Below are 23,074 nucleotides of genomic sequence, written 5' to 3'. Positions count from 1 at the left end.
TTAATAGGAACAAGAATAGAAGTCTACCGCTAAAGGTAGTTATCTACGAAGAGTTAACGATATACTACCGGCTACCTATATAAGGAGGCTGTATAGTAGTCTGCCGAGAAAACGGGCGTACCTGCTTATATAGCTACGTATAGGCTATAATTAGTTTTCTACCTACGCTAAAGCCTACGGATTCCGCGATAACGACTACTACGTATACGGTGCGCAAGAAACAGTTACCTACGTTCTAGTAGACTGCCCGATGTTAAGGGACTTACGAAGAGAACTAAGGAGAGAAGTTGGGGATACGTTTAATTGTATATCGAGTCTACTAGGAGGCTTAACTAAAGGTAGGAAAGGTAAACCAGATACCGTCTCACGGAGCAAGACGGTCAATACCGTCTTAGACTTCGCAGAGGCGTCACAGCAATTCCGCAGTCGCACGCCACGAGGGCAGCCTAACATTAGGAACGGCAATTAGGCTACGGCAGGCCTCGACGAGGCTCTAAGTTCGTTTTCAGGAAGTAGAATACTCCAACTATATATACGCAGATATATATAGTAGTAGATGCTGTATATCGCTTCATTACGAGGGGTTAGCGTAAATGACATCGACTAACTAACCTACCATAAGTATAGAACTATCTTTGATTCGATCACTTGTGGCTGATTATTATTATATGCCTCCCGAGAAGGGCTCTTTAGGGAAGGAAAGACGTGCAGATATATTAGATTTACAAATAAGTACATACCTGTAATTAATGTGTAATCTGTAATCTATATCAGGCGTAACACACGTCAAATTGATAGGGTACCTCGGATAACTCCTATAGTAAAACAGACTAGTGTTTATCTAGAGTAGGGCTAGAAAATCTCTCGGAGAGTGTAGGAGGTTGCACTAGTTTCGGGACGTACTAAAATCGAATCCGGTCGTGAATCTATTTTATCTCAATTAGTCCAACCAAATCCACTTCAAGTAGCTACTAATCGCTACATAAATTAACCGCCCAATCTATCGGCATTAGTCGAAATTAGCGACCTAGAATAACCGGTTGAATTGATCTCCCGGATTTGATTACCTAAATTCAAGTAGCCTATTAGTATTATGAATTTGCGTGAAGTCGGATAGTCTGTAGATATGCATTTTGGGAAAATCGGTAGGGCAATCTTTGCTCGCTAATTATAGTGATTTCAGCTTGTCGATTATGATAGAACCCAGGCCGTTAATTTTGGTTAACTAAATTGTTCCTAGCAACCTAATTAAGTATAATTAAGAGCTAATTAGTGAAGGTAGCTTACAAATGTCCACAAAATGATGTGCAGTCTAATAGTTTCCCGGGAATATCAGGCAATTTCCTCGGCTATGACAGCCTATATAATATCAATTAACTAATTAGTTATTTAGCAGGCTCCCAGGAGAAAGCCCTTTAGGTGGCTACTTAGCTATAGTCCGGTTGTTCCTGGGAGGAGTCTGGTATAGATGAGTCATTAATTGAACCTGGGAATTTCTGGGAATCAAGCCCAGCCTTTAAAACTAGCGAATTCTACTAGAACATATTTATTATCGATGCTTCTTCATATTGATTCAAATATACGATATACTATTGAATATCACTATAATTATAGCAAGGGAATTTCTAAAGCCTTAATATTATGGCTATTTTGCAAAATCACTAGCTAACAGGAGTCTACTAGTCTCTCTATCAGATCTACAACGAGATAATTGTTAAGGCTTCGGGAAAGGGAACTATAGAGTAAGTTTGATTTCGTTTTCATAACAGCATACGCTAAAAATATTACTAGTATAATCGCTATGCACGGACTTGACTTCTTCGATGCAAGAGGTAGTTACGAGGGTTCTTCTTGGTATAGCCCCCTAAGCAACCAAGAGAATGCAGGATAGCTAGAGGCTTCTGCTCGAGAGATTTCTACAAAATCTAACCTCCTTAAAGTGCGGCTGTTTGTTTATAATTTTGACTTAATCCGGACTTTCTGTACGAGCACCGACGGTGTTTCAAGACAAGCAGATAACCTTTTGCAACAAATCTGCCAGCATAGGTCTCCTAAGGTGCGTACCCTTTAATTAGCGATTTAAGAACGAGGACTTATAGCAACAGAGTAAAGACAATCCAATTGTTTTTCTAGGCCAGGGCTTGGGAGGCGTGCTTATCAAACAGGTAAGCAAGGGGTGGCCTATATCCCGTCGGTCTCGCAATTAATCAAATTGATAGGCTTTAGTGAACGCTTCTTCAAGCAGAGTTTATTCTTAAGTGAAGGATACGACGTAAGTGGTTTCTTAATATATAAATGTTTTCTACTACTAACTATATAGGATAGGGATTACCTTTTTCGGTACCCCCCACTCTGCGGCTAATATAACGCAGAGTAGTTGCTTGAAAATACTAGTTAAAAATCTATAAGTTCTGAAGGAACTTGACGGTCTTTTTCGTGAACAACTCGAGGACTTCAAATTTATCTCCTTCTACGGTAAAGGATAAGGTAAGAGATCCGATTTTCATTACTACACAAATTGCTTGGATTCATTAGCTTAAGTTTAAGAGATTAACTTATTTTAATTAATAGATCACCCCGTTTCGTTCAGCGGTACTTAATCTACTAGGTCACCGAGAAAGCCAGATTCGACTAGCCGGAAACCACGAGGAGCTATATTACTTCCTAGTTAGCTCCGACAATTATAAGAAGGTCACGGGAAGATTATAGATGCTTTGTGAATAGGTCTTCTAGAAATAGTGCGCAAGAGCATAAATTCGTTATAGCCGAACACTATTTACATCGCCTATTTCTAAATCTGACTTTGAGTATCTAGCTTTTCTTTTTGCCGTTGAAAGTTATAGACTTTTTGCATTCCGAGGCATAGATGAATTCCGGCCTCTAATCATGGGCGTATAGGTTATTAATTTGAGAGTACGAAAACGGGCAGGCAAATAGCATATACAAGGGAACCCATAGTTTAGCAACATTTTCGGACTTCGGAAGGAAGGAAATTTGAAACTGTCAAGAGGCCCTGCGTAATAGATCTACAATACAACACTAGGAATGGCTAATACGTGATTAATTCATAGTGAGTTAGGTTGAGTTAGCAGAACGAAGTGTTAAGGGATACTGTAACTATCTTGTTACAGACGGTGATAATGATTTTATTTACCCTGAAACGAAGGAACAGAGTAGAAGGATTACCAACCCCACGGCTGCCTGATGCCGACATTGACACGGCTAAAAACATAGCGAGAAACATACACCCTACTCTCCCGCTAAGCATCTCTCTTATTAGTGCTTGGTTGGATCTTAGGTCACGTTCCTTCTCGTGTTTGGTTGTCTCTATTAGTCTATTAGTCTATTCCCTCGCCTGCCCTACTACCAGCATATATACTTTGCAAGGTTTATCCTCGAATTTTGTGCTAGGTACCCTTCCTGTTAGCTATTACTATAATCCTAGTGCTGCTTTCTTATTATGTTGTCTGTCTGCTATAGTCTACCTTGTTACGAGTCGTCTATTATTCTAGCTCCCCTACTTACTAGTCCTTTATATAAGTCCTTTTGCTTACATCCTTTTTTAATTTATATCCTCTGCTTTAAAATCTTGCTTGCTCTTTGCTAACGAGATTGCTAAGTAAGGTAAACTTATGATTTGTTATACTTGAGTTAGGGAAACCCTTTACTATATAACCTTAATTTATTCGTTATCATCTCAGATTTAGGGAAAGGATATTGCTTTAGAGCTATAGCAGATACTGTTGTGAGGGTAACGGCAGTAAGGACATAGGAGCGAGTCGAGTGAGGATATTATGGATCTTAGGACATGTTCTAGACGCTAGCGGTCGGTAATAGGTATCCACAGTCTTGCTTCTTCCTGCTAGGATACTAGGTTCCCTTACTCGTAATATACAGTGCGTGTCGGCGCGGTATAATGACGATTCATAGTCATGCCCGTAGATTCTTTGGAGGATATCCGAAGCTACGTCAACAAGACAGAGAATAGCATCCTAAGCATAGCGTCGTATTAAGTATATTACGTCGGAAACGCAATTAGTAACTAACTTGTCAAATTCTGTTATCATAGAAGATCCTAAAATATATGATCGTTGCTACGGACTGTTGATCTAGCTACTATGTTTCCTAGATTGGTAAGAGCGGATAAAAAGACGTTTTGTTTCCGCCTATGGTCTATCAGGGATTATATCATGAGGAACCCTTCTATCGTTGGACATCGCTAATCGATCCGCTCTAGCCCTTAGAAGCTCTAGAGCCGCATCCTAAGCACCTTTATTAGTAACTACTTCGTGCAGTGGCGTATATCCTAAATGATCTCGAGAATTCACGTTAGCTCCGTGTTGAATAAGAAGAGCGACAATTTCATGGACCTTCGGGGGAACTATTAATATAGACCAATATTTAATTCTAGAGGTATAGTGAAGAGGGTCCCTTCCTTGTAGGTCTTTCATATTTACAAGAGCTCTGTAGTCGAGTAGCATCTTCGTTAGTCCTATATAGCCTATGCACATAGCAATAGAAAGAAGCGTTATCCCATCGATATTTCGGAAGTTTAAATCGGCTCCAAGATCTAGTAAGGACCGAATACCGTCTCTATAGCGAGACCTGATAGTATAGAATATCGGTATCTCGTTTCTCTTGCTACCGACCTAGTTAATTTTGGCTCCACTATCTACAAGCCACCCTGTTATATCAGGACTTAGTCTTCCTGATGAAAAAGCTAAATAAAGCACAGATTCATTATTTGAATTTCTTGCTATGATATTAGCACCGCTCTCTAGAAGGGCTTTCGCTGGTTTAACGGCTCCTTGGGAGATTGCGAAGAGTAGAGGTGTCTGCTGCACAGCATTTTTAGATTCTACGTTAGCACCGTATAGTACTAAGGTTCTAATAATTGTTTTGTTGTCGGCTTTAGTATTTCGCGGCTTTTTTGCGGCGAAAAATAGGGCTATTGTGAGCAAGCGATGCTGCGCAGGTTGGGTAAAGAGGAAGATAAATTAAAGATGATTAAATAAGATCGATTGATCTTTCTTCCTCTTGATTGAATAGGAAGGATAAGTTCAATTCGGCTTAGAATCATAAAGATGAGAGAAAAGTAAAGTAGGACTGAAGCTTGGTTGATTGTATTGAATCTTGCTTGTATATGCTGCATGGCGGTCTGGCTTGATAACATCCTGCCCTATATCTCACACCCCCCGTAATCTTTATACTATAGTGCAGATAGCAGTAGAGTATAGAGATTAGTATAGAGTAGATAGGATCGATATATATATATACTGCTATAAGATAGCTAGATATATATCTTCCTAAATCTCAATCTCACAGGGTTAAGTGGTTCCTTCCGCATTCGCGTATAGAGTATGGAAAAACCTATTTAGGTGAAAACCATACTCGAAGGTATCCATGATATTATATATCAAATTGGATATATATATAGCTAGATCTCATAGAGATTAGCTAGATTCTTCAGGTCTTCAAATATTTCTCTTCTGACATTTTTAGTCAGGAAATCTGCTAATTGCAGTTTAGTGGGGACGTATTGAACATCGACCCTTTCTTGTTTGACCTGATCTCTGATATAGTGATATTGTATATCAATATGCTTCGTCCTTTTGTGAAATTCAGGGTTTTCGGCTAGCTTAATAGCTGCCTTATTATCCACTAATATAGTAGGCTTGCTAGGCGTATAGCCTAGGCCTAATCTATCGTTTAGATAGTTGAAGAGATTAGCTAGATAAATAGCTTCTCGTATAGCTTCTTTCATAGCCATATATTCGGCCTCGCAGGTAGATAGAGCTACTGATTTTTGTAGCATCGAATTCCAGCTCACTATATTATTAGTGGCTAGATCTCCAGATAGGCTAAATATATAGCCAGTAGTGGATTTTCTACCATCGATATCGCCTGACCAATCAGCATCAGAGTAGCCTTTTATATATAGGTCATTCCCTGTGCAATCGTAGTGTAGGCCTAGATTTGGCCGATATTGTAGATATTGCCATATCTTCTTTAATTCAGAGATATGTGATTGGTCAGGATTGCTCATATATCTTGAGCAATAGGCAACTGGATAGGCTATATCAGGCCTAGTCTTTAGGCTGGTATAAAGTAATGAGCCAATCTCTTTTTGATAGAGATTAATAGTTTGCTCTGAAGCTTTTGATTGATTTTTTCTTAGGTGGATCCCTGCTTCACCCGGCGTTTTCTTTGGCCGTTTGCTAGTAGTAGCAAATTTTGACAAGATCTTTGATATATAATCATTTTGATCGATAGTTATCGATTGATCTTGATAATTCAGGCTGATATTATTGCCTAGGAAGGTGGCTAATTCGCCTATCTCTTCCAATTGGATATACTGCCTAGCCGCAGTAGCTAGCTTATTTATATAAGCTAGATCTTTGTGTATAATGATTATATCATCAACATGTGTGATGATAATGGCCTGGGTTTTGCCATTTATATATATTCCCTCGTCGATAGGAACTCTATCGAATCCGAGGTTCGCGATAGCCTTTGTAAAGAATTCAGACCAAAGCCTTGGTGCTTGCTTTAGGCCATATAGGGCCTTCTTTAGATAGCAGCACTTATTTTGATGATCTTTTGGCCTATATAGGCCAGTTGGCAAGATAGTATATATATCACTATCGATATCAGCATGTACGAATGCGTTTTTAACGTCGTATTGCCTGATATGCCATTTTTTATTCATCGCGATTATCAGCAATATATGCCAGGTTTCTGTTCTGGCAGTAGTAGAGAAGGTTTCTAGGAAATCAACACCTAATCGTTGATTAAATCCTTGTATAACCCATCTAGCCTTATAGCGAATCGTTTTGTTCGCATTAGTAATATAATTAGCCTGGATGCCTGTGGCATTCTTTATAGGCTTCTTTTTGAATACCCATCTGCCCCTAATAGGTGTTACACCAGGGGGTATATCAACGATTTCATAGGTTGCCTGATCTATCAGGCTTTGATTTTCGTCCTGACAGGCCCTATACCACTCATTCCTTTCAGCTGATTGCATAGCTTGATCAAAGGTAGAGGGTTCTTGATCAGTTCCTGCCGATAATATATAATCGGTAGGCTGATCGTTGATAATAGTCTTTATAAAATCTCCTAGTAGCGTATCTGATATAGTATATATATCTTCGCTATCTTTGGTAGATTTTAATGATGGGATTTGGATCTCTATCTTATGAGACGGATCCGCTGCTATAGCAGCTTCCTTACTAGCAGTTTGCTTAGTAGGCTTACTAGCTGATTTGCTAGTTTCTTTACTAGCTGATTTGCTAGTAGATAGGCTAGTAGATTTGCTAGTATATCTAGCAATCTTCTTTTTGATAGGGTTTGCTGCTTGTTTAGCAGATCTTTTCTTGATTCCTGGTTCCTGATTGGCTAGATCAGATTGATTCTTCAGGAATCTACCTTCTAAGATAGTAGGGTCTCTTGACCAAACTGTCTTCTTCTGCTTCAGATCATATAGCTTATAGTGCTTCTGCTCACTATAGCCAATAACAATAGCTATAGATTTTCTTGGCGATAGCTTGCTAGGCAGGTTTTTGTTTGTATGATAGTAGGCAATAGATCCCCAGGTCTTTATATGCCTGATAGCAGGTAAGCGCTTGTGATATATCTCATAGGGTGATTTGAACCCTAGAGCACTGTGTGGGGTTATATTATATAGATAGGTAGCAGCCAATAAGGCTTCTCCCCACATATCTTCTTTTAATCCTGATTGGATTAATAAACATCTGACCTTGTTCATAAGTGTCAGGTTTATGCGCTCAATTAGGCCATTTGGCTCTTTTGTATAGATAGGCGTAGTTCGGTGTATAATACCGTATCTTCCTAATAATATATGGAAGTTATCATTCACGTATTCAGTACCGTTATCGGTAAATATCTCTTTGATCTTCTTATTAAGCTGGTTTTCAACCAATTGCTTATATAAGGTAAATTTCTTAATAGCTTCGTCTTTTGATCGAAGTAGAGATATATGTAGATATCTTGATGTTTTATCAAGAAACGTGATGTAGTAGCGATAGCCATTATAGGTCTTAGGGCTAATAGGCCCTCCAATATCGCTATGTATTCTTTCGCCTATGCCGTATTCGGCAGCAGAAGTAGAAGATTTATTGATCTTCCTGTCATATTTTGACTGTATGCATATTTCGCATATATCTTGCATATAATCTCTTATCTCAGTATCAGATAGAGATATATCGGCCTGGCTTAGTAGCCTTTGTAGTGGTATTAGGCCTATATGGCCTAATCTATCATGCCAAAGTTTTAAACTAGTAATATTGCTAGTACTTTGGATAGATTGATCTTGATCGATTTTTTGATCAGAATCTACCTTATGTGGCTTTGTATGCATCACATATAGGGTAGTTCGATATAGATTATCTTGCTTATGCCCAATCAGCATAATATTTCGATATTGATCGAAAATAGTGGCCTTTTCTCTATTAAATAGAGATACTGAATTTTTCAGTGCATGTGTGCTTAATATATTGATTCCCAATTGTGGGACATAGAGCACATTAGTCAATTTATAGACTAGATTGGTATTTGTCTGGAAGATAATATCTCCAGCAAGATCGATAGATAATCTTTGTGCATTTCCCCACATGACAGTTTTATTAGTTTTATATACACTATCAAACAAATCCAATTTAGATACTGCACATATAGTGGCAGCTGTATCAATAATGAAAATCACTTTTGTAGTAGAAAGATCTGAATTTATCAGATTATATGCACTTTCTATAGTGATATCAGAATTGGTTTCTTGGTTTGTTTTGATAGGTAGATAAATTACCTGATCGGTTTCATGCGAGAACTCATCGCAGAGTGAGAGACTTCTTGGTGTATTCACCATAGATTCATTACTCAGATTTGAGTAGTCTCTTATCAGGTTTTGATCATCAAAGATTGGTAGGCCATGCCTGATTGGCTGTGCCTCTGTCATGGGTATATCAGATTCTATCTGATAATCTGATCGATAGTCAATTGGACTAATCGGTGTATAACAGATATCACCGTCAAGATCAATTGGATCATTAGCCAATAGGCTAGTAGGCAGTAGGTTGCTAGCCGAGGTTTCTTGATGTTCAGCTTCTGCGGGGTAATCTGTCACATGACTAGTGACGTGGATTTCTTCCTCGTCAGATTGCTCATTGAGCATTGCTGTGATCATCTTCTTTTGTTGATTAAATCTTTGATTATTTTGATTGGATCTAGGCCAATTTGCCCTAGGTATCCAATTAGCTGGTCTGCCAGAAGGATGCAGATACCAGCAATCTGCTACTGTATGGCTTCGCATATTACAATGCGTACAGTATTTGCCAGAATTTGACAATTTTTTCCATGGTTTTTTGCTAATTCGACGATTTTGATTAGCCTGACGATTTTTTGAATAGTGCTTTACCTGATGATTAGGCTTGCGATGAGCCTGATATTTGTTCTGTCGATTAGGCTGATGGCTATCAGCTATGAAGATTTGTTCGCTTGATTGAATATGACCACGCGATTCGTCAATCAGATTGGCGAATAACGATTCAATCGTATAAGAATCAGAGTCTCTGCGAAGAGATTGAATAATATTTTGAATAATCGGTGCGTATGATTGGTCAAGATTGTTGAGAACCCATGCGAATACGATTTGCTTTGGGAAATCGATTCCTAGGCTTGCCAGTTCGATTAGCAGGCGTCTTATCTCAGTGAGATAATCATGCATGCTATCGAAATCGCCTAATTGACTATTGAATAGGCTTTTCAACACAAGGAATTCGGTAGTAAAGCCTTTAGGTCGATATTGGGTAGCCAAGGTAACCCATGCTTGGTAGGCCGATGTGGTATCTCCTAACCAAAAGAGTGGGCCATCTTTGCATGATAGCTTGATTGATGATAGAGCGTCTCGATTCATCTGATCAATAGTTTTGAATTTATCAGATGGAATAACTAGCTCATTTTGGCCTATCTCAGCAGGGCTAGTAGATCTTGTAGGTCTACCAGATCTTCTTCCTGACCAAATCGCAGTATTTCTGCAATCAGGTGATCGTTGATCAGGTGGTAGAGCAATTGCTTTTTCATAAGACCAGTGTTGATTAGGAATCTGGCCTTGCTGAATAGCAGGAAGCTTTGTGTAATCATGTAGAATCGCATCGATCAGTCTCTCTTGATCAAGAATTGCCTTGATTCGGATAGACCAGGCAACATAATTTCCTTCTCCTTTGAGAGGATCGATATTGTGTTTGTTGATCATTTTGAGTTCAAAAAACTTGATTGAATATTTGAAAAATGATTGTTTTTGTCAAGAAAGTTGAGATTTCTTAGTTTTCGTATAGAGAAGTAGACGCGACCGGTAAAAATCGAGTATAAATTTTTGAAAATAAGAAGTCGGAGGAGCTTTTTGTTTCTCTTTAAGAGAGAGAAGTTTCTCTTAAAAGTAAAGGATTCTTCGTTGAAGATAGAAGATTGAAGAAGTGGTATAAGCCGAATTGAAGTAGGATCAATTCGGGCTCATAACCTGTGAGCAAGCGATGCTGCGCAGGTTGGGTAAAGAGGAAGATAAATTAAAGATGATTAAATAAGATCGATTGATCTTTCTTCCTCTTGATTGAATAGGAAGGATAAGTTCAATTCGGCTTAGAATCATAAAGATGAGAGAAAAGTAAAGTAGGACTGAAGCTTGGTTGATTGTATTGAATCTTGCTTGTATATGCTGCATGGCGGTCTGGCTTGATAACATCCTGCCCTATATCTCACAGCTATCTATCCGTTCTAGTTCTGGTTCGTATTTATCGAGTCTATATTAGCCCTATAAGAGAGTAATATACGTACAGCGCGCGTGTATAAGTAAGATGCTGCTAGTTAAAGAGGGGTCCTTCCCTGGTTGTCTTAGGAATTTATATCAACGCCCGTATCTATAAGTAGCTTTAAGATTTTGGGAGCAGCATTGCTTATAGCTGCAACGTGTAAAAGATTAGTTAAGTTTCGGCGGTCTAAGGTATGTGGATCTGCACTATATCGTAGTAGTAGTATAACTTTAGATTCCTAGTTCGACCGGATAGCCTTAAGAAGTAGAGAGTGTTTGTCAAATAGAATAGAATTGACGCTGGTACTATAGTCTAAGAGCAACTTAGTAATAGCTATATTACTACGACCTTTAGTCGCTAATATTAAGGGCCTCTTAGAGTAGAGGTCTGATACGTCCGGTAAAGCTCTATATTCAAGCAGGATTCGTACTATATAAATATTCTTGTGCTCGATAGTATCAAGAAGTGCTGTTAGTTATAACTAGACGTTCGCGCCCGCCGCTAGCATCTTTCGTACCCTAACTTCGTTCCCGTGCTTTACGTACTATACAATTGCAGACCCTCTATCCGATCTGATGTTCTTCTTATAGAGTATAGTAACGAGAACACTATATAGCTTATAGTTTGTGCGTAGGAGAGAAAACAAGTCTTTAATCGATATAAAGTAGCTCGTAATAAGCAAAATAATCTCTAAGGGACAGGCGTTAAGAGATATCGTGAACAAAATAGGATAACTCCGCCTCCTAGACCTAGAATTTATAGATCAAATAATAAGTTGTTAGATATATAGTATTAAGGTACTTAACCTATCTCTAACCTTGGTTCTTAAGGCTATAGTTGGTAAATATCCTAATATAGGATTAATAGAGACTAATGTTAGCCTCTATCTACTATTACGATAAAGTAACACTTTCTTTTCCTCGCTAGCCAAATCATAAATCCGTACGGAAACATTAGAAGTCGTAATAGAGTAGTCACGTCGGTATCCCTATATAAGGGAAAGAACTATTTGACTTAAAGATATATCATCGTATTTATCCAGGCTAGTTAATTTTAAATTGACAGTACCTTAGTATTGTAAAATTGAGATATGTCTTAGCAGTACTAGAAAAGAGCAATAGTGGTTAACTATAATGAAAAGTTCACTGTTTGTCTGCGGGTCGCTTGTTCTGATTAATTGTAGTCTTGGATATTCGTATCTTAGTCCGTATGGCGACCTTAAATGACATACCCGGAACAGTGAGTAACCAACGTGGATAAGATATTAATTTATATCTATATCACCGGACAGACGTAATATTGGTCATTGCAAGTAAGTAATCTCATAATCTAAATTCCAGATCAGCAGTTCTATTGCGTTAACGATAAATCGCGGTCTAGTAGGAATGTCCTCTTATCGTTGATGTAAAATGACTTGAAGACCAGTATCTACTATGATCCTTCAGGAGACGGTCGGTAATTACGTTACAGTAGTAAACAATTATCATTCATTAGTGTTGAAAACATATTTTCCAGAGGCAGAAACAGAGGCTCAAGTTGAGGCAGAAGCACAGTCCGTGAAGAAGGCCAAGGGCAAGAAGAAGGCGCATAATAGACCAGCGAAAGATGCAAAGATGAAATCCAAGATAGAAACGAAGACTAGAGCTAAACTAATGAAAAATCGCCGAGAAGGAAGCTCGGGCGGAGAAGAAAATGAGGAAGAAGGCAGCAAAGAACGCAAACACAAAAAAGAAGCGATCTAATATAACAAATTCTGGAGAGCGCGAGTTTTCACTGGTTCAAGATTGTCTAGGATAGTCTCTTAAAGGTTTCTTGACCTTTCTCGTCTAGATTTGGGTACTGTCGTAGATTATATATATCTGTCCAGAATACCTTTGCATTTTCGTGCGCCTCGCCATGTACCTCTAATCGCTTCCGGAATAACTTTTTCTATTCCACATCTATGTCTGTAAATCCAAAAGAGGCCGAAATATACTTATACCAAATAGGGAAGAAGGCAGCGTATTCCCAGTTAAGTATACCGACAACCTTTCCGTCTTGGACCATGATATTGCCCAAATTGAGATCGCAATGAGTAAGCACGTAGGGTTCGCACTTCGGCAGGCGCTTCTTCAAGTTCTCCAAAACTTGTCGAGGGAGGTAGCGAAGGTTAAGGGCCAGAGCATCCTAGAGCTCTTAGTTAGAGTGAAACGGTCCACGGGCTTCAAGATCGAAAAATAATAAGCCTAGATAATATAGGCTTTGATCGATATACTGAATAGAGGTTGACGTGACAGATCGAAGCTGCTTTCTCACTTTCACGACTTGGTCCGCGACATCTATTTTTTGGGGCTCTGATAGAGAAGTCTATGCCTCCTCGAGCGTCTGACCACCGATACGTTCGTTCAAAACGAAGTACCTCCTATCTCGATCGACCTAGTCACGTAAAACCTTCGGGACAGGAATGTCGGTATAGGTCGCTAAATAGTTCAATGTTTTGACTTCAACTTTTGCTTTTGGATCCTCGTCAGGCCGGTCTTTCAGAATTATATCTGATCCGATAGACCACACACCCCGTGTAGATGCGCCGTAGAAGAGTTTAAGGTGGCTTGTATAATAGCACCGCTTTTCTTTGTCAAGTGTCCACCCGCATACGACACAACTTTTCTCAAGCAGTTCACCTATTGTAGGTGGTTGTAGGCGGTCAATTTCTTACAAGCGATGATCTGACTGAGAATTGGAAGAAAGTGAAAAAAAAAAAATTTCTTTAAGCGGAGAGCCCCTCGCTCATATTTCAAGAGACTAACCGCCACGAAACTATAGTAGCGTCAGATACCTCTCCCACTCTCGGGGGCCTACGGCATTTCGCCTTGCGAACAGCGGTTGACTCTACATAGTATACATCAGTTTATGCATCATCCACATTCGAATTTTTCTCTTAGTTCGTCAGGATCACAATCTAGCAATCATGATTAGATCATAAACCCACAGAAAGCTATCTTATTTGCCAAGATGAATTGTCCAGGGTGCGGATATAACCATATCTCTAAACCTTACCCTTTCACTTGTCACGGTGGTACACAAGTCCCAGGAGCTCAATAATGTCAGGTCCCTCAATGAAACTCTCAAAAATTAAACTAATCACTGATTTAGGCCCTTACTGTTGGGTGGATCCAATGGGAAAGAAGCACTTCCAGCTCAAGACTCATCATCTGAGGCATCTAGTCACCCATGTCGAAAAAGGCGGGATTCTGGAAGGCCATAGGGATGTGCCAGAAACGGTACGCGAAGAATTATATATGGAGGAGCAAGAGAGGCTGGCAAAGAAAAATCGCAAAGGCGGACATGAAAACGGATTACCGTATCCTCCCATCAACATCAATGTCCTGCCCTCGCAGCCTTCCGGCACTAGATTGGATGTTTCTGGGGCCCCAGCTACTGCTGCCGCGAAGGGTCTAGGCCCGCTTGATATCCCCGGGCCTAGGGACGAAGCAGTCAAGGAATATGGCGAGTGGCAGGTGTCGCAGGTCACTGATGACACTCTTAAGACTGCATTCCGACAAGTATGCGATGTGATGCTCGAAAATGGTCTCGATCTTGAGCAGGTCTACAAGGATCAAGACCCGGAGTTCTTCATAGGCAAGGGCATAAAGATGGGCATCGCTCGGCGGTTCGTGGAAGACATTCAGCGATGGGTCAAGGACGTGAAGAAAGCAATCCCGATTCATGAAATAATCTAGCAGCAACCTGGGTTTGGAATTGGACCGTATGGGCGTTCGGGAGATTTATCGCATTATCTGAGCAATGCTAGTGCCGTTGACCGGGGTTGTAAGTGAAACGAGTAGTTTTTTCCAAACGTTGGTTTGTGTATCCGGGGTTCTGTTTACTGGCCAAATGCTTGTGGAAGCCCGACAAAAGAGGCGCTTCTTAAGACTGGACTCAATATTCGCAGGTATCACTAAAACGTTCTTATCGACGGACTTGGACTGGATGTTCACATATATATGAACTAAGGCGGATTAAACTCAATGGAATGGCCATCAGAAAGACTGAGTAGCTTACAGTTTGAATAGCACGTGTGGTGACAAGTGGATAGCAGGCGCAACTGGGTGGTATTCAAAGTCAAATTCTGCGTTGAGAGAGGCCAGTGTCGTGTTCAAAAGCCAAAATAAGACGGCAGCAATGCAATCCATCATAAACAGAGTATTGACTTAAACGTACTGTAGCCGCTTTGAATGACGTATCTAAGGAGCCCAGAGCTTATGTCACCCTAGAATGATGATTGGGTGAACATCTGATGAATTGCGACCAATGAGAAGGTGCCTGTGAGCAACACGTAGAAATCCGCAAATCCGGATACTTTATTGCACGGAACTGAACACTGTGGATAAACCAAGATAATATCACGTATCATCTCGAGCTTTAACGGAGGAAGCCTTGGCACCATGTTGTGGAGGAATGGGGTGTAAGGTTCCAGATTTTAGTGCTGGAACCCCTGAAGGGCTTGACTGATAGGGGTTTTTGAGGGACCATACGGAATGACTTTTCTCACACGCTCACTCACCTCTTACTGTAGCTACAAGAATCTGAAACATTAGAACTTGACTCACTATATGCCTTAACTCCCAGATACTCTTACATCCCCTTCGCCACGCAATCTACCCTCAGCCCCCTATATTATAGGCCTGAAAATGGATTTCTGTTTATGCTAGCCATATATCTCCCAATGTCATTTATATCCAGCCTACCTACAGGGTATGCATTAAAAAGATCGACGATAATTGTTGGAATCTCGGGGTGACGTTCTGAAGGCACCGTGGAAATTCCCTACTGAGCACCCGGGGGGTTCACAGCCCCAATTTGCAGCATTATCCCGAACAGATCAGGCAAGCCAGTCTCCTCCACAATCATTCCATCTGTGAATCGATAGATGTTCATAGCTCGTGCCTCGATTTTCTTTCCAGAAGCCGGAACACCAAAGAATTCGCCTTCGTGAGTTCCACGCAGAGTAAACTGCGCTACAACTCTATCGCCCTCGATAATTGTATCGTCAAGTGTCCACTGGATATCTGGGTAGGCGGAGCGCATCATGCCGAGAATTTGCATGTATCCAGGCAACCCTTTCAGTGGGGTATCCGAAAACGGAACGTGGAACACGGCTGCTTCGGAAACTACCTCTTGTCCTATGATTTCATCGCCTGAATTGATGAACTCAACGAATCGATCCATCCTTTGTAGGAGAGGGCGAGCCATTATGTTGCTTGAAGGATACGTGAGTTTTTTTTATTTTTCTTTTTTTTCACAGAAAACTGACTCCAATTTTGACTTACATGTAGTGATTCCGTTCTGATAAAATGGTAGGGTGTGGAAGACTCTTTCCTTCGTCAAGCTTCTGGAGACCGAGAATTAGTAAACGCCTGACGAACTCCGGAAAAAGGACACCACTCGATGACTTGATCTTGGACAGATGGTTTGATCGGAATACAAGGAGTGTGGACTGCAATATGCTCATTTAAAGACCCCTCTAAGGAGATTTAAATGCGTAGATAGGGATGGAAGTTTACCTTTGATTACCAAGTTTTTGACGTTTAGGTAGAAATTTTTGTTGTGTCCGATAGATCTTCTCATCTGGGAATCGAGGCGTATTTATACCTTGAACTCTTGTGTTAAAAGTATGATCCATACAATCTGCAAACTAAAGGCGATCAAGGTTTTTCCGTTTGGTAAGTTTGCACCGTACGAATTAGGCAAGATTTGCCTTTTCATTAGGAGGTTCAACCAATAAGCGCGCGGTGACTCGGAACTCCCGAGTTTAGCCCCTGTGTTTGTATGGTTTGTAATAGATCAAAATTTCGCCTCTTATTGAATGCACACTATAATCCGGGATTTCCGATCCACGCTACTGTTTGGTATGTTTGTATACCTTGCAAACTTCGAGTATTGTGCCGTTAGCCTAACATATCGATCGGAACAGTTTTCCTTAACATTAGCTATATGTACGCCAGCCGAAATCAATGGATCTTTGCTGAAGGCTATTGTTAGAATCTAGAGGACGAAGGAGAGAAGAGAGAGGGATAATGAGGCTAAGTTCTCTAGAGGCGAAGGGATCTATCTACGCGGCCTAGTTGGCTAAGGCAGCAGAACGGGTTGAGTGGATAGACGAGCATGACGAAGATATTAGGTTCCTTGATTTTAAGAGAGAGCTTCGTCTTGCCCTTTCCAGGATCCCCTTTAATCCAGAGGAGGCGGTTGCCCTGGCTTCACAGGGCCATCAGGTGGTCCACCAAATTATCTTCGTCATCCGGGTTGCAGCAGCTCTCATTGTCTATTTTATCGTTATCTTTTTCACCACGCTCTTCATCGCATACAGATTGGGCTTTGGCTATAAGCTCGCGGCAACCCAGAGCTTCACTACAGCCAACAACAACTTTGAACTGGCCATTGTTGTTGCCGTCGCCGCATTCGGCGCAAACAGCAACCAGGCTCTTGCAGCTACGGTGGGGCCTTTGATAGAGGTGCCTGTGCTACTGGGGCTAGTTTACGCTGTGAAATTATTGGCCAAGCGAATGGGCTGGAAGGATTAGTCAGGGCCAAATCACCGGGAGGTCATCGTGTTTTGAGCCATCTAAGAAGAGCACCAGCTAGACATGCTCTAAATGACCTCGTGCTTAATGAGTAATTATTAACAACGAGGAGACATTACGTAGTGAGAGGTCGTAACCTGACACCAAGCGAGCTATACTGTACCTAGCACCTTCCCGGGACTTCTTCGATGTCCAAGCCTGCGTGCCGAAAATGGCCTCTAGCACTACCTGATTTTGCACCAACGACATCAATACACCATGTGAGGAAGGCATCAAATCCTTAGTCAGGGTCTGCTTCGTAGTGACCCCAGTTGCGCCTAATAAAGCTTTTCAGCTCAGCAAAAAACTCCTCGATCGGATTCAAGTCCGGCGAGTAGGGCGGCAGATAAACCAATTTCACACCCGCGTCCGTGCACATCTGCGAAATCCGCTCTGAATGATGAAAGGACGCATTATCCATGACCAAGACAGATTTAGGCTCCGGCCACCGTCCACAGTGCTGCAGAAGCTGAGCAATAAAGTCCTCGAACATAGTAGCGTCCGTTGAACCGCGGAAGATTCGCGAGAGAACTATCCCATCCTGGGAGTACGCAGGCAGTGTCTGATAACGCTGGTCGCGGTGGAACTGCGATACTTGCAATGGGGCTACACCAAGTGGTGACCAGCCTGTCCGCCGGAACCTAACCCTTTTATCACACCCAGATTCATCAACGTAAACTAGGTGATATGACTAGAAATCCGTTAAATTATGCAGATAAAATTCCCGCAAATCGGCATTTCGCTCCCTAGCTTGCTGCCGAGCAGTCTTTTTAGACCAACCTTTAGCGACGAGGGCTCTTCTGATGCTGGATGTTGTAATCATGGTGTGAAACTCATCCCAGAGGAAGACAGCCATCTCGTCGAGGTAGAGACCCGGCTTTTCGGATAGATGGTCGCAGAGGGCCTCGATCATGAGTGGTGTCACTGTCCGTCTTCGGCCTATTCGAGTTGGCGGCGCGTGGGCACTGCCAAACTGCCGCAAGTTTCGGCGAACATTGATGATCGTAGCCTTGCTGCATTCAGCTTCTTCAGCCATTTGAGACGTTGTTAGTGACTGGCTGCCTATCATATCACAGATAAGTTGTAGCTTTGACGCAGGAAGTCTCGGTGCCATCTTGCCAGTACAAGCTCAAGTGGTGAAGTGGTTGAAGATGAGAAGATTGATGGAGGGGCACACAGGTGTGTGTATAAAACAATACATGTAAAATACATATGTGTAATGTCCCGGGTGTGTTATGTAAAATTCGGCGGCCCCGCCCGCTAGGAGAGGGTGGGGCAGAGATCTGCGACTATTCTATATTTAGACTAGTTGGCTAGAGTTTAGGGTTCGGGAATTAAGTCAAAAGAGTGTTGGGGTAAAAGTGTTTTCGAATATTACTGTAGTACACGACGACAGTTTCAAGTGGTCTTCAACTCACATAGTGGATATAAGTCTAAGCAGTCGCTCTTCTGCCTCATCTCGCGCCTTTCTCTCTTCTGCCCGCACTGTCTTTCTTCCCCAAGCTGGCGTCGAAGCTTGTGGTTCTAATAGCAAGATCGTAGTCAACACAACAAGGGGCACTGTCTGCTCGCAAGTCTGTAATGAAAAGAGAAATTGAAAGATCTCTAAAGGAAAGACCGTGTATAACAGGCAGGGCGCTGGGGGTTATAAATATGAAGACAAGTAGACATGAAAAAGACACAGCGACGTACAAAGGATAAAGGATACATCAATACGTGCAAAACAGGGATTAAAGACGAGAAACACATTGAGATACACGAAGTCTCAATAGGCACCTAGTCGGTGTAGAAGACATCAAATTTTACAGTAGAAGAAAAGCGTAGAAATTGAATAGAAATATAGAGCTATGCGAAAATTTGAATGCAAAATAAGGGTACATAGGAGAGGCAGAATATGGTGTGGCAGGATGACAGCATTATGGCGAGGAGATAGCACCGGCATAGGTTGATTTCTGCAATAGCGGGCAAAGAGGAGTACAGCACAATATACAATGAACCTTGCGAAGCGTGCCAAGTAGATGATTAGGCAGGACAGCAAAGGGCAAGCCAACGCAAGAAGAGATGAACGTGACCTGGTATCCAGGCAAGCATCAACAAGAGAACGACTGGACGGTAGAGCGGAGCTTGCATTTCTCGCTGTGTCTGAAACTACGTTAATGTTGAAGGCACCCACGGTTTATCAGAGCGGTAGCTATTTGTTTGCCCAATCCTTCAGCTTAGGAAAGTGTGTATCTGCCCAAAACTAGAGCGAGCTGTGGGATAAGAAAAGAAATTCTATCCACTTCTTGGATTTGTATATTGCTGGAGTCAAAATCAGTAAAAACCATTCTGTTTACCGATCCGATCAGATAAAGACGTATATTGGAGCAGTTTTGAGTCAAAACTGTTCTGCGTAAAACAGACTGTATGGAGTCGCACTAATTAACCTCCGCTTCTTCGCAAGGCTCAACAGTAACTGCCTGTTTCTGAATAACGGGTCGAGCGACTTTAATGATTAGATTGATTGCACTATATTTCTATTAGCTTTAGTAATATTTTATCCAGCCGAACCAGACAAGACTCACTACTCTATCGGAAAGAGCACGGATATGTGGCCACTGCCTGAATTAGGGCCTAACAGATAGAATATGTTAGGGAACTCGTTCACTGCCACGGTCTTATATGCCCCAACTCCTCCTGCGTTATTCCATTGTTGCTGCAATATCTTTCCTCGCCGACCGATCACCGTATTCGCTTGCCATTGTGTAAATTGAAAGCCCGTTGCTAATATCTGAGTACGCGGTTTTTATGTTAGTATGAACTTGGTCTGCTCCTCCTAGCTCAGCTGCTCGGTCGTAGATAACGTAGTCGGTGAAATTTAATTTCCGTTGGAGCTGGCACGCCATACCAATACCTGATAAGCCTGCCCCGATAATGACGACGTCACTGTATAATCTTTCTTGCTGTTCCATGGCTTGATCGCTGCGTAACATGCCCCGTATGCAGAAAGAAGTCAGACATAAATAATGCTGTGGATATCTCCAGAAACCAAAAGACGTTACAGTAGTTTTCGAAATCAGTTATACCTTGACACTCTTGCGACTTCATTCCCGGAAAATAAATCCTGATCGCGCTAACCCATTTTAGTTCACCGCTCTATAATTTCGGCAGAACCGTAATAGTAATGGCATCAAGAGATTAGTCATCGTCCATCGCACTTGATCCGATATTTGGGATTTTTCATGCTTCGAATAGTGTGTTGAATCGCAATAAATATGTGCCAAGGAGCATCGCTTGAGAAAGAGCACTGGTACTATTGAGCAGAGCGGTAAGAGTGGTCCTGGAGTACAGTATTCTGATTACAATAACAATTTTCGATAGCCCTGTATATTTCGGCCTATAAAGCTAGAAATTTCCTTTCGCAATATCCTCTTCATACCACTCAGGACTAGCCATCATCCCAAAGTCTTCCTGGAACTCGGCCATTTTCAAAGTCAAAGGTAGATTCTGCAGCACGGTCATTAGTTTTGCGTCATTGCATTCTTGCCCTAGGTCTGTGTAAGGCCGCGAACAACGTGTACACTTGCGCTCCACGTGGTCTGGTTCCGTGGTGATCCTAAGGTGAGAGTTTCGTATTGTACTTCGTCTCTCAAGGCAGCGCTGACAGCTCCCGCAAAGAGTACAATAGAGGCCTGAACCACACATTTGCCGGCACAAGCCGCAAAGAAAGTGAGTGATTCCGTTAATGTCGATAATCTGCCCCGGCTGATACATTCTTTTTCTGATCCCACAGTCGACGCAGAATCGACGATCACTCTCAGCATGCCCTTTTCTACGTTTTGCCTTTACTTGTTTATCAGCAAAGGCGCCCCGTAAGCGGAGTTTCAGACAAAGACTGCATGCAAAGTAGCCCTTGTATCTAGAACTCAGTTAAATGGGTATGTAGATCATGGTGATAGGCAGGCCTTACGAAGGATAGTACGTACCTAGTCCAGTTCTCCGCAGCAGATAAAAACATTAACTTTTGCTCTGGTGTTGTAGGCTTTTCAACCGTAAGCATGGATCTGAAGAATGAATTGGTTTGCGACAAAGTCAGACATGAAGGATAGCCGAGATAACTGAAAATCTGTAGGTGTATTTCGGTTGGTAAATCGAACAATTTTACGGCTGACGGCTGAGCCATAACGGAGAGGATGGGGCCAATAGATCTGGCCAGCAGGCAAGTGGATCCTTCGCGATGTTCCAAGATGCTTACGCTAATATGGTTGGGAAATCAAGGAATTATTGCAGGATGGTTTGAGAAAATGAATGACGGTTTGCCTAGCCTTTAACCCCGCTCTTGTTGTTTGAACAGTTTGCAGGTTAGGGACAGCCCGTACGGTTACAGTATCAGTAATGAGGACACCTGTCAGATATTGCACGAATAATGAATGAATACTTTCAAAGGAATATTGATATTCCGCGGCAATTCGTGATACGAATTACGATAATGGTATTGTAAAATACAGAGACTACTATAGAAAGCGGTCTGAAACGAACAATGGAGGACCTAATCTAATCAGAGCTCACATATGGCGGATTTATTTTCCGGGAGTGAAGTTGCAAGAGTTTTGAGGTTTAACTGAATTCGAAAACTACTGTAGTGTCTTCCAGAGTTAGGTATGATTTGATTTGATCGTTTAAGCTTTCAATTCACCATCGACAGCACTTCAATCGACCCTCGAATGAGACATATGGATTTTATGGCCAGTTTCACCACTATTATTCACAATCATATCTGCTCCTGGGATCGTTAGCCTTCTGATGTACTTATTAATTGATTGGCCAATCCACGTAGCTATCAAAACTTCGGCAGTATATATGCTAAGACTACGACAAATCCTCTGCCTCACTCAATGATTGAATAACCAACAAATCCGCACTTTGCTCAATTTTCAACCAAACTACGGATCGACGTTTTTCTCAACCTACAACCAAGAATTGTACTCGTGATGCCTCCACAAAAAACAACCCGAAACCGAAACCAAAACCATATCAATCAATCCATTCTACCGTATATTCACTGTTAGTGTCCGTCGCGAATAGAAATTCTGATCATGATAGCTAAGTACTGACATGCTTCAGGTCGTTACATTCCCGCCAGAAACATCAATGAGATCATATCAAAAATCCATGAAGAATATGCCGCAGTGCAAAACGAAAGTTATCAAAAAGAACTCAAACTGAGATCGTACGAAAATCACAAACATAAGTGTTATCAGCATATTAAGGACTTGATGAGCAAGATTGAGGCCCTAAAGCAAGAAAATCGGGAGCTAGAGAAGGAATTTAAAAAGATAGAAATCCAGTTAGAAAATGAAAGAAGAAAGACAGGGGACATACTATAGCAGATCAGAGTGAAGTAGGCTCGGAAAATTCACTGAGAATTCTGCTATACAGTGTGTGTGTGTGTAGTTCATTTACCCTGACCCCTTGTCGAAGTTGGTCTACCAACTACACCGAAATACGAAATCATATCTAGCCTAGCGGTCTGTGGCTCATAATACTGTACAATTATGCAATTAATGTGCAGGCTATCATAAATACATAATTTCATGGATTTACATGGATGGTGTACCACTTCTTAGACAAACTCAGAGCCTGTTTAAGGCTTGTCGCAGAATTGCTCCT

The 23,074-nt window shown here is 41.5% G+C and overlaps 3 protein-coding genes across 3 annotated transcripts; 2 read left to right on the top strand and 1 right to left on the bottom strand.

The window, feature by feature from the left end:
- Window positions 1-13,978: 13,978 nt before the first annotated feature.
- N7458_001437 (uncharacterized protein) lies at window positions 13,979-14,542 on the top strand (the record flags this gene model as incomplete). Its single annotated transcript, XM_056904820.1, has 1 exon — window positions 13,979-14,542. The coding sequence occupies one exon, from the start codon at window positions 13,979-13,981 to the stop codon at window positions 14,540-14,542; it is 564 nt and encodes a 187-aa protein (XP_056768927.1).
- A 1,087-nt stretch (window positions 14,543-15,629) lies between these two features.
- Window positions 15,630-16,055, bottom strand: N7458_001436 (ester cyclase; the record flags this gene model as incomplete). Its single annotated transcript, XM_056904819.1, has 1 exon — window positions 15,630-16,055. One exon carries the CDS (start codon window positions 16,053-16,055, stop codon window positions 15,630-15,632), a length of 426 nt encoding a protein of 141 aa, XP_056768926.1.
- A 101-nt stretch (window positions 16,056-16,156) lies between these two features.
- Window positions 16,157-17,386, top strand: N7458_001435 (arsenite efflux transporter; the record flags this gene model as incomplete). Its single annotated transcript, XM_056904818.1, has 2 exons — window positions 16,157-16,159; window positions 17,069-17,386. 2 exons carry the CDS (start codon window positions 16,157-16,159, stop codon window positions 17,384-17,386), a joined length of 321 nt encoding a protein of 106 aa, XP_056768925.1.
- Between the last annotated feature and the right edge of the window lie 5,688 nt (window positions 17,387-23,074).

Source organism: Penicillium daleae (assembly GCF_028827525.1).
Source record: "Penicillium daleae strain IBT 16125 chromosome Unknown utg000002l_segment0_segment0, whole genome shotgun sequence".
NCBI lineage: Eukaryota > Fungi > Ascomycota > Eurotiomycetes > Eurotiales > Aspergillaceae > Penicillium > Penicillium daleae.
This window is presented reverse-complemented; position numbering and strand designations above follow the sequence as displayed.